Source organism: Pteropus medius, unplaced genomic scaffold (genome assembly GCF_902729225.1).
Source record: "Pteropus medius unplaced genomic scaffold, Ma_sr-lr_union100, whole genome shotgun sequence".
NCBI classification, from domain to species: domain Eukaryota; kingdom Metazoa; phylum Chordata; class Mammalia; order Chiroptera; family Pteropodidae; genus Pteropus; species Pteropus medius.
Genome location: NW_024349519.1, coordinates 13,243,875 through 13,256,626, shown reverse-complemented (window position 1 = coordinate 13,256,626; position 12,752 = coordinate 13,243,875). Strand labels below are relative to the sequence as shown.

General features: G+C 35.7%; 1 protein-coding gene across 1 annotated transcript in view; it reads right to left on the bottom strand.

Moving 5' to 3' along the window:
* ITPR2 (inositol 1,4,5-trisphosphate receptor type 2) overlaps window positions 1-12,752 on the bottom strand; it is a 421,207-nt gene that overhangs the window by 292,971 nt on the left and 115,484 nt on the right. Inside the window, exons 11-13 of the mRNA XM_039882456.1 lie at window positions 9,165-9,316; window positions 5,464-5,563; window positions 4,811-4,971 (exon numbers count right to left, since the gene is read on the bottom strand). Of these exons, the coding sequence (XP_039738390.1) occupies window positions 4,811-4,971; window positions 5,464-5,563; window positions 9,165-9,316 (413 nt within the window). The remainder of the gene's footprint in view (window positions 1-4,810; window positions 4,972-5,463; window positions 5,564-9,164; window positions 9,317-12,752) is intronic.

Genomic DNA, 12,752 nt, shown 5'->3' with positions numbered 1-12,752 from the left:
TCAAAAAATTGATCTAGAAAGAAGCACAGGAAAAATTTTTAAAGGTAAATTATAAAAGGAAAGTTAAAAGAGAGGAAGATAAATTAAGAGGCTCCAACATGCACCTAATAGGAGTTCCAAAAGAGAGACAAGAGAAAAAGATAAAGAAGCAATGTTTAAAGGAAAATGTCTGAAAATTATCCAAAATTGATGGAAGACATAAATATTCAGATTAAAATCATACCCTCGGTGTCTAGTGAGACAAACAAAAATAAAAATTTTACGACAAAGAAAAAAATCTACAAAATTACTGGAAAATAAAGAAAAAAATGCCAATAAAGAATAACGATTCCATTGACAGCAGATTTCTTAATGGCAACTAGAGATTAAAAATAATTAAAGAAAATAATTGTCAATCTAACATTCCATATATAAAGCATCATTTAAGAGTGGAGGTAAAATAAAGATGTTTACATGTATGTAAAAACTAATAAGATTTATAACTTCATTGAATAAAGTATGAATATAAGCAAGAAGAAAAGTGAACCCAGAGGAAAGTGAGATACAAGAAATAAAGGCAAGCAGAGGAAGAGATAAAAATATATTAAGATATATAATTTATAAATAAAAAATAATTTTTAGAAACTAAACTTTTCAGTAAAAAAGGTGGTATGTCATAACTTATGACACATTTCTAATTCCTTTGTATATATCAAATACAATACAATTTTTAAATAAAAAGAATAAACGCAAAACTATGATTCCAGATAACTATTCCAAGAAATATGGGAGGCAGAATATCAGTGCATAATTAAAGCATTCTGAGGTAGTTTTCTCTCATGAAGAAGAAATAGTTAACATCTTCAAGTTTTATAAGAAAGAATATACAGTTTAAATGTACGAAAGTATAGTTAAAATGTTATGTTCTATGAACATAAGAGCAATTGCTGAGGAACAGAAATATGATCTATAGTTTTTAAACCAGTAGAGGCAAAAGAAAAAAGGGGAGAAAATATAAACATCAATCTAACAGAAACCAATAAAGAAGTGGAGGGAAAAGAAAAAAAAGATACACTAATGAAAGAAAAAAAAATAACATACTATTAGATACCAAAATAAATACAACATGTTATCAAATGCAAAGTAATTAAACTTTAGGAAATTAAAATAAACTATCAGATTTGATTTTTAGAATCTAGCTTTCTGCTGCTCTAAAGAGATATTACTAGAACAAAATGACCAAGAAGTCTGAAATAAATAGTATTGAAAAAGAAGCACCTAGTTCAATACTAAACAAAAAAATTACTAGTGTAGGGATAGTAATAACAGGCAAATAAAATTTAAGGGGACACGATATTGCTTTTGGGAGATATTAACTTTGAATCAAAAGAACTGATCTGGTGATCACATGGTAGAAGACCATATTCTTTAACCTGAGCTTCTACCATCAGGAATTAGAACCAACCCTCAAGCCCATAAACTGCATGAAGACATGGCTACAGTCTGTGCTATTCACCACTGCATTCCCACTGCAGGTACGCATGCTACAAGGCCCAGTGCCTGGCAAACACCAGGAGTTCAGTAAGACTGCAAATAAATGAATATTGAACTATGTATGCTGCACAAGAATGCTACATCTTTTTAGGTTAAACATGGTGCAAAAATCCTGGTTTATGACTGCATGCGTCTTCTTCCTTCAGATCTAAGTAGCCGTTAACCCCCTTCCATCCTCACATGTTCCCAATAGTCTCTATTTTCTTGGTGCGGCTATGCAGAATAAGATGAGGAAATCCCACTGGAAAATATCCGAGGTTAGGGATCTTGGAGCATAACACAGGAGCTGTGCCTCCAGAGTCTCTTCCTAGGGTGAGTAAAGGGTAAGTCATGAAAGACAGGATTTGAACAACACAGGCATCTTGAGACAGATCTGCAATATTCTAACACCTTCCCTTTGACTTTGTATTATTCTTCCTAGAGTAAAAGAATATCTAATAATAACTTTATTCTCCAGAGGGAAAAAGTCAGAGTTGTGAGGTATTTTCGGAAAGAATTTTATATTGAATTCTAAAACCAAGAAAATTATGTAAGTGCATTCAACTATGCCATAAGCTCTACTGTACTGACAGGAAGCTTTGAATGAATTTTGATAGAAGGTGGCTTTTTCCAAAATTACTAAATTAAGATTAATAACTGCAACTTCATATTTCTCAGGCAAGATCTTTTTTTTTTTTTTGCTACGATGTTTTTCACTCTAAAACAGTGGGGAAGGAAGCAGAGGAAATTAAAATGCATGGTCCTTGGTCAATCCTGGTCCACCACCTTCCTTAGAATCATCTTGAGAAGTTAAGATTCCCTCTGGCAGTAACTGAAAAAGTAGCTTGCACGGGGTTACAGTCAGCAATAGTGGAGTGCTTGTAATCTTAATCTTTGTTTTTTATTTCAAGGAACACTGTAATGCTTAGTAAAGGAGACTTTTTAAGTGAGGCTGAGTAAACTTCTGTGCATACGTGAGAGTGACAAAGACTCATCAAAAGAAAGTGTTAGTAGATAAATAACAGTCAAATAAAAAGTGCTATCTACACATCGGATTCCACTATTTGTCATAATTTAGCTCTGATATTTAATTATATGTAGAAGAGTAAAACAGTTGTGTCACGCTCTGGCCTTTATTCATTTCCCCCAACAGGGGTGGAGGTATGATTGAACACATAATAGCTGTCTTCAAATGCAGTTTTGTTAAGGGAAAAACAAAGGTAAGAACAGAGAAAGCGGATAAATAGCCGTTCCATTTGTTTGCATATTTATGATGTTTTTCTATTGATAGGGGTGGAAGGAAGCAAGTTAGACATTTTTCCTTTGTATAGTAAGGTACATTTCTAAAAGTTCATAAAATATATGTTTAGTTATGGAACACTTATAACGTGAACCCCATGAAGCCACTACCTAGAACAGGAAATGAAACTTTGCAGGAGCCTCCTCAAATCCCTCCCTTCAAAGGAGAACACCTCATGATTCTTGTGACAATTATTTTCTTTCATTTCTTTATAGCTCTGCCAATTTCTTAAGCACCCCAAATAAAGGGTTTAGTTTTGCTTGTTTTTTGAACTTTACAAAAAATATTATAGTAAATGTGATTGTCTAGTTCTTGCTCAATCTAAAGCTTATTAGATTTATCCATGTTGTTATACATAGATGTAGTTCATTTATTTTCATTGCTACGTTGTATTCTATTGTATGAATATACTAAAATGTTACTTATTCATTGGTGATGGACAATTGGAAGGTTTTCAGTTCCGGGGTATTTAGAATAAGGTTGAATATTCTTAAACATGTGTCCTGGTCACATGTGTAAGAGCTTCTTTTGGATAGATGATCAAGAATGTTCAGCCTAGGAGTGGACCTGGCGAATCATGGATTCTTTGCTTCTGTGTGTGCATGTGTGCATGCGTGCATGTGTGTGTGTGTGCTAAAAACACTTATGAGATCTACCTTCTTAACCAATTTTTAAGTGTACAATACAGTATTGCTAAGCATAGGAACAATATAATATAGAAGATCTAAAACTTACACATCTTGTGTAAATGAAACTATATATCTGTTAAGTAGGAATTCATCCCTTCCTCCCACATCCCCCAGTCCCTGGGAACCACCATTCTACTCTTTGTTTCTATGAGCTAGATGATTTTGCAGCGTTATTAACAACAGCCAAGATATGGAAACAACCTAAACATCCAGCGATGAATGAATAGAGAAAGAAAATGCTAATATATACATAAAATGGAATATTATTCGGCTTTAAAAAAGGAAATCCTGTCACATATGACTGTGAGTGAAACTAGAGGACAGTATGCTAAATTAAATAAGCCAATCATAGAAGGACACACACTGCATGATTCCACTTAGATGAGAAGCAATTGCTCCTTTAACTTTGCTTGTTATTGTCAAACTATTTTCCAAAGTGCTTATACCAATTATCATCTCGCCAGATGTGTATGAGAATTCCCATGAATACATGCCTGGGAAATTGGTAAATGGCTATTTCCTGTTTAAATTTAAAAGTATGTAGCAGATTATAGAGAGGGGAAATACATAGAATACTTGTGCACGTGTACTTTTAAAACACACATGGTTGAATCCCCCACCAACTGTGGAGCTTCCGCAGTTTACGTAAGCTTTCAATTTTCCTGTATGTAAAATGGAATAGTGTCCATCTCAGGGATGAATGAAGGATTAGATAAAATATATTTACAGTGCCTAACACAGTATCAACACAAAGTAGGGATAAAATAATTGATAGCTATCAGTATCATTCTCTTTCTCATTTATTTCCAAAACCAGAGCTGAAGAATCAAGAAATCAGCTTCTCTGAGGAAGTTATAGTGGCAGAGAGCTACACCTTAAAGGTTGTTTTCTGATATGACAAATGTGTTCCTTTTGTGGTACTTGAGCAGAGAAATGTATATTGACTAAGTAAGAACAAAAAAACATAAACTTCTTTTACGGCCTTTAGAAATCCAAAATATCAAATCAAGTGCAGCAAAAGGTATTGTGAATCTCTTATGAAACATTTAAACGGAAAGTTCAGAGAGTAACCAAAAAACAACTGTTTTCAAGCCAAGCTAAAATGGAAAAAGCAAATATTCCACCAGATTTTAATGTCACCATTTTCATTCACTCACCATGATCTACTCATTTGGAAGCAGGTGCGCCGCTACAGAGAACATTCTAAATAGTCCCAGGAGTCATGATTCACTTTTTCTGCAAGGGTTTTCTGCAAGAGTTTGACAATCGACTCTGAATGGTTTAAGAGCCATTTTAAAAAGTTACTAACCTCCTTTCATTCTGAGTTATTGTGCCATTTTCCAGCTTTTTAACTGTGGTCGCCAGCACTTTATTTGCATCATTGGCAAAATCTAAGTCTCGGACCTCGGACAGCGGGACGGACACAATGGCAAATGCTTCTTTGTCTTCTTTGGTCTGGCAAGTTCCAATCTGCAATGTGTTTTTTCCATTAAGATTAGTTGTTTCTTTTTTCAATAATTGCAATATTCCTCACTAACACATCTTAGCACGGTTTAAGAAATACAAAGCAGAAGTAGATAATCCAAACACAGTAATTCCCACCTGCATCATCCCCTAGAAAAGGCAGAAGGGACACAGACCATCCATGCCCACTTCCTGCCTTGTCCTCAAAGCCTGACTGGAAACGCACCCCTTGCACACTTGCTTTCTGCTTCTGTTTAAATAGAGCAGAGAAAACACACTCCTAGAATCTTCTGCCCTTTCTTTTGGTAGCTATGCTGCATCCTCCTGAATCACAGCCCTGCTGCAGCCAAGCTACCTAAGCAACTGGCAGACACAGGTACCAATGAAATGAATGGCAATAATCTCTAATACTGGTGAAGATAAGGAACATATCAGTCACCTCCAATCCTATTCACACAACACTTGGCTCAAAATTAAACCATTTTCAGAAACATTTACCTTCAACATAACAGGCCTCTCTTCATCTGTGTCTATGGGGATACTCGTACTGGTTACCCATGTGTTGGTACATAAATGTCTTAACCGAACATATGAGTTCCTAAAGGCAAAATAATATTTTAAAATTATAAAAACTTAGCACACTTCTTTATTATATGATAGTTTCATACATGATATAAATATAAATATATTTTAGACTAGTAATTGAATCAAGTATAGATCAGTCTGGTTGAAGGAAAATACCTGAGCTGTAGACTATTTCAAAATATGCAGTATTATCACCCAGACCAGTGGTTCTCAAAGTGTGGCGCCTGGAACAGCAGCAGCAGCTTCACCTGAGAACTTATTAGAAATGCTAATTCTGAGGCTTTACCCTAGTCCACTGATTCAGAAACTCAGAAGGTGGGGCCCAACAATTAGTATTTTAACAGGCTCTCCAGGCAATTCTGATATCTGCTAAAGTGAGAGGCACTGCACTGATCAAGTAACCAACTCAATTAAAATTGCTGTCCGATAGTAGTTCTTTTACATCTGTATGTAAAAGTATACACAGTGGACCTCATTAGTCATGGATTTTGCACTTGTGAATTTACCTATTCAATTGAAATTTGGAACCCCCAAATCAATACTCAGGACCCTTTCCTGGCCATCCTCCAACATGTGCAGAGTGGAAAAAAATTTGAGACCCTCCATGCACACACATATGCCCAGTCAGGCTGAACAAGGCAATGTTTTGCCTTCTTGTTTCTGCTCTCATATTGTAAACAAATGTCCTTTTCGTGATCTATTAAGTGCCATGTTTTTCACATTTCTGTGCTTTTTGTTGGTGAATGTGTTCTTTAAAACAGTCCCCAAGCATAGTGCTGAAGTGCTGCGCACTACGCCTACGAATAAGACTGTGATGTGCCTTATGGAGAAAATAAGTCATGTTAGATAAGCTTCATTCAGACATGAGTTGTAGTGCCAATAGACATGAGTTCAGGATTAACGAACAACATTATATAGTAAATAAGGTGTCTTTTAACAGAAATACACATAAAAGAAGTTTATATATTAATTAATTGCTGAAAATATTATAACCAAAGGCTCATGGGATCCTAACCCTGTATTTTCCATAGAAGCAATGGCTCGGTAGTTGCTAATTTGACCTACCAGGAATAACAAGAATCGCCTATAAATTGTGAGAATGCCTGAGAAAGGACAGCTAGAACTTCATCCAACTCAAATATTATCATTTTTAGTGAATCTTTTATCATTTCTTTAACAAATATGGGGTAAATGTCAAAAAAAATTGTAAGTTCTCTGCCTTCAAGCTGCTAAGACTTCAGTAGGAAAGATAAGATATAAATGAGTCATACAACACGAGACAGAAACCATTAAGATCAATAAAAGAAAATCAAATAAAATACCAAGGGCCTTCATTCAACATAAAGGTTCTGCTCATTCATAAAAGATAAAATAGAGACTAAGTTTCAAAAATCTAAACTAGCAAAGATCCAATCCTTGTCTAAACAAACAGAAATTCTGAAATAACTGTTTTACCATTTGTCATCTTCTGCATTGAATTACACAGGAGATGTTATTTGGATTCAGGTGTCATCCCCAAGATATTGTAAACATCTGGAAAGTGGGGTCACACTTTATTCAGCCATGTGGCCATTTCCCCTAGTCTTATTCTTATACTTGCTCGATATGTATTTATTGAGTCAGCCTAGATTGCTGGCTTCCAAACTAAGAGATTACATGAGTATAACAACTTGAAATTTGCAAGAATTTTGGAAATAAATAATTCTTTAGGACCTATACCACCTAAAATATGAAGGCATTGTAGCATAGTAGTTAAGAGTATAGGCTTTGAGTTCATGTACTCCAGGATCAAATATCGAGGTAATGATTTTAAAAAGTAAAGCATGCATCTCACCCCCCAAAATTCTGATTTCACTGGTCTTGGTGCAGCCAGAGCATAGAGATCTCACCCAGGTAACTGCAATTTAGAGTCAACTTGAAAAGCACTGCTCTACCTAAGTCTCTAGTTTCTGATTTGTAAGAGTTGCTGCCAGGATTAAATAATATACATGTGGGGCTTAGCACTTAGAAAGTGCTCAAGAGTTATAGCATAACAGTAGTTATTACTAAGTGTTAATTAACATTAGCTTTAATATAATTAATGACAAATGAATCTATGTTAATACAAAATTCTGTTTTATACTGAGAAGGGCTTCAATAATTGTGAATAGTAATAGGTTAACACTTCAACGTAAAGCAAGGCTCAGAGGTTTATCATGGGTCATGCACTTTACAATGACATCCTTTTTATCATTTCCTTCAGCAAACTTTCTTGGTTAGAGTTCAAGAAGGACTCCTTTTTTGTCAAGTTAAAATCTAAAATGATTAGTCATAGTAAGGATTAAGATCCCAACATTCAAAAGAGAAGGCCAAAAGCCCGGATCAGGTAAAACCTTAAGAGGGGAATCTCTTTACTGGCTTTACTGGTGGAACAGAGAAGAGTGAGAAATAGCTCACATAAAGCCAAGATTCAGCAACATTTCCCATGAATAAGAATAACTACGAAACACCCTGGGAAGCTCAAGGAGCAATGTTTCTCAGCAGTGTTAATACAGTAACTTTTCACCCTCTCTGAAAGTAACCTACACAACAAAGTCTGCATTTTGTATTGGTACTTTCAGTCTAACCACTGCTATCTGCCCAAGAGCACATCTTAAACTGTGCTCTTTCAAAGACAATATCAAACCATCCCACTAGACCTCATAATATGAGCACGACTCCTCTATGCATTGTAGTGCTATTTGTAGAAGGTAGACAATTGTAGACAAAAGAGCTTAATTAAAATAAACAAATCCAAGCTAAAGAATGTAAGACATTCTCTTACATTAAGTTCTAGCTACCTCATTATCAATCCTTCTTCTCCGTATCGCTCACAGGTCTGACCGGTCTCCAACTTAGCCCTTCAGCACACCTAGCAAATTTTAAGATTTTTCCATTTCATGTTCCTGCTGCTTGAAACACTTCTAATGGAGAGGACTTGATCCCTCAAATCATTCACATCTTTTCTCAAATGCTCTAAATCAGAGAGGCCATTTCTTACCACTCACACCTAAAAGAACCTCTCTATACTCTGCAATTTCTCTTCAAAGCATTTTCATTTCCTAAACTTATATTTTATGTTTGTCTATTGCCTCTCTCCCCGATTTGAATTTAAGTACATAACTAATTTATTAACTGTTGTCTTCCCAATAACAAAGGCAATGCTTGAAATGTAATTGATGTTCAATAGAGATTTGTTGACTGAATGACTAAATTAAAAAACCAATAGATGAATGAATGAATGAATGAATGGAAAAGATCTGGAATTTGACATGATAAAAATAAGTGATATAAGTATTAATAGAAAACTTCTAAATTATTTTCCATTTTAGTAACCAAAAGCCATAGTAATAGGAATAAATGATTCTTATGAACTTTTCAGAATTTCTTTGGTCCTACACATTTTAATATTTATGATAAAACAAACTATGTTAACCTACTCAAAAAGAGGCATGATTTTTTTATACACTTGTTCTTCACCCTTGCTTGCTCCCTTGATATCACAAAGATTATAATAACATTATGATTTTAATTCCTTCTCTATGAGTAAAATTATTCAAAGAAATATTATCGTTTAACCATAATATTTTTCTTACCTTGGAACCAGGCAGTCAGCTCTCTGAAGAGTTGTGGCATCCAATTCAAAAAGAGACGCAATGTCATTTCCATGTGGGACTGAGACCAAGGTGTACATGATCTTCTCCCCTGCCTGGCGTTTCTTCTTTGAAGTTGGAAGATCTCCATCTCTCTGATAAGGAGGTACAAGGTTATTTACTTTTATTAGATTTCTTACTAAACTCTCCAATTCATTGAGAGATAAGGTTTAAATTTGTACATTGTAACCCAATTTCTTCATTGGATCATAGAGATGTCTATTTCGCATCAAACAAAAAGAGCAAGTCAGGCCTGATAGCCTTTGAGGTAATTATTATCAACAGTGATAAGTCACACACTCCTGGAGGGTTGGTTGGATCTGGGCAAATTATCAAGGCTCTAACAGTCACAATAGTTATGTTCCCTTCCCTTGTATTAAACCTATTTGCACAGTAGTAATTTTGATCATTCCACATTTAAAACAAACACAGAGAAGAAACAGTGTGTTGAATCATCTAGATTTAATAGATTAACATGGCAGTGTTTCAGAGTTCCTGCCTAATTCTCAAAACATAATTGGGACATAAAGCTGGAGAGAACAGCAACATTCCCATTCAGTTCATAGGCTTGTTCCATTAGATCCAAGAACATAATGTAATGATATATAAAGTAAAAATAAGCAAGATCTTTATAAATAGAAGCCTTCATGATGATGTGAAACTTAGTCAATATTTCTAGTGTATTTCTAGTACACCTCTGCCATTTTAAGCAGGCAACCATACAAGATTGATGATTCAGTATTTTTACTTGAACTTCCCCAAGTCCCACACCTCATGGAAGAATGTGAAGCACACACAGGAGACCAAAATGTGATACAGCAAGTGTAGCATACGCTTGGTAATTAAGTACATAAAAATAATTACTTAGACGCATTTATTAAAACAAATGAAATTTTAAAATGAGAGGGAGATTGTCATTGTACCATAACAGGAAGTTGAATAAAAGTGAGGGAGGGAAGGGATGCTCAAAAGGAAAATGAAAGCAGTCCATATCCAACAACAAGCATTTATTTAATGGCTGCTATGACGATGAAATATCACACCTGGTCATTCCAAAATATTCACTTGAAGTTCCATCCCAAGATTGTGAATATCATGTTCCTTGCAACAGAAAACCCTTGCAGTTTCATTCTGGTGTCTTGTGTAAATGCTGCACAAATTGGTAGCACCTCTGAAGTGTGAACAGGGAGAGGAAAAGCCAGGGTTCCTAAAGCAGGAGCAGGACCCCGCTCAGCTCAGCAGCACCTGGCAGCTCTCGTCATCTTTGCCTTAAACATCTTCCGCAGAGATCAAAACTCAGAGTTAAATGAAGGTAAGGGTCTAGCAACCTCTCCCCAGGTAGTTTGAGCCCTATGATAGTTGTTTCTAATCAGCAATTATGAGCTATGTTTATTAATCAGAAAAAGTCATACTTAACTTACTATCTATCATAAAGGAGTGTAGAGATATAGGAAAGAAGGAAATGCAGAAACAATAACAAAGCTGTACTTTTGACTTTACACAACACCTCTTATGACACCAGTCATTCTGTTGGTCATTCTCACTAATCTTACAATGAAAATTTGAGGGAAAGATGAGTATTATCATTTCCTCTAAACAAAGAGGTGAGTGCAGTTACCTATAAGAGATGAAGGATGAGGAAAAGGAGTGGAGAAAGGACCAGAGAGAAAAAGGGGAAGAAAAAAGAAGGGAGAGGAAAAGGAGAGAAAGAAGGTGGAGAGAAGGGATTGAAAAGGGTAGGAGGAGAGAGAAGAGGAAGAAAGAGAGGGGAGCAATGGGTGGTGTTAGTGAATGATGAACTCCAAACTCAACTAGTCATGCCTCGATCCAAGCTAACTAAAGCCGGAGGCCTGGGCTGGAGCCCTTCAACACTGAATGAGCACTCCTCAAAGGGTAGGCATGAACTCATGGCTAAGAACCCTCCCTAAGTGAAAAAATTTTCATGGCTCAAGAGACCCAATTCACATGGAGGGCATGAAAGTCTTTGAATTGCAGACAAAATCTGTGAGGGGCAAAAACACTCTCACATCCTGAGAAAAGAAAATCAGAATGTTAAATAACCCAATAAGAGTAGCCTGGCCAGACAAATGATTTGGGGGAGATGGCTGCCTCGGTGACAGGACAGCTTGGGATCATGGCATCTCAAGCTTGGGAATGGTCTTTAGAGATCATCTGTGAGCAAAAAAGAGTTCTTCCCAAACAACCTTTTGGCAGTAGCCAACGAAGTGAAAGTCTATTACTTGGAATTTATTACTTTGGGTCTTGAAATGATTTTGGTTTCTAATCATTCCATTGAAATTTAGATAGCCTTTATACAGTTTTGTTCATCTCCTGCATTTCAACTCTTATAACGAGTTGGGGAAAGACCTAAGGAAAAGAGATAGTTAAAACTGGAAGGTAGGATCAGGAGAAGAAGAAGGAAAGGGAAATGAATGTGGTACTCTAAAAGAAAAAGAGGAATATGCAGGAAAAATACAACATCAAAGGCACAATCCATGAAAGATATAATTGATAAACTGTCTTTCATGGACACCAGTTTCTTCTGCTCTGCAAAGGACACTGTCAAGAGAATGACAAGATGAGACACAGACTGGAAGAAAATATGTGCAAAAGACATATCTGATAAAGGATCGTTATCCAAACTTTACAAAGAACTCTCAAAATTCAACAATAAGAAAACAAATAACCCGATTAAAAAAATAGGCCAAAGACCTAAACATACCTCACCAAAGAAGACATACAGGCAGCAAATAAACATGAAACAATGCTCCAACATTATGTTATTACGGATTTGCAAATTCCATAATGAGACACTACTCACAACAATGAGATAGCATACACATCTATCAGAATGGCCAAAACACAAAACACTAACAACACCAAATGCTAATGATGATATGGAGCAATGTAGACTCACCTATTTCTGGTAGGAATGTAAAATGGTACAGCTACTTTGAAAGACAGCTTGGTGGCTTTGCACAAAATGAAACATACTCTGGACCATATGATCTAGCAATCATGTTTTTTGGTATTTATCCAAATAAGCTGAAAAGTTATGTCCACACAAAAACTTGCACACAGATGGCAGTAGCAGCTTTATTTATAATTGCCAAAATTTGGAAGCAACCAAGATGTCCTTCAGTAGGTAAATGGATAAATAAACTGTGGGACGTCCAGACACTGGGATGTTATGCTTCACTAAAAAGAAATGTGCTATCGAGCCACACAAAAGACATGCAGAAACCTTAAATGCATATTCCCAAGTGAAAGAAGGCAATCTGAAAGGCTACTTCTGTATGACATCCTAGAAAAGGCAAAACTATGTAGACAGTAAAAAGATCAATGGCTGCCAGGGATTAGGGGGAAGGGAAGAATAAAAGGCAGAACAGAGAAGATTTTTAGGGCAGTGAAACTATTTTATATAATATTGTAATGGTGGACACATATCATAGTTTTGTCAAAATTCATAGAATGTACAACACCAAAAGTGAACTCTAATGTAAACTAGAGACTTTAAGCGATAATGATGTG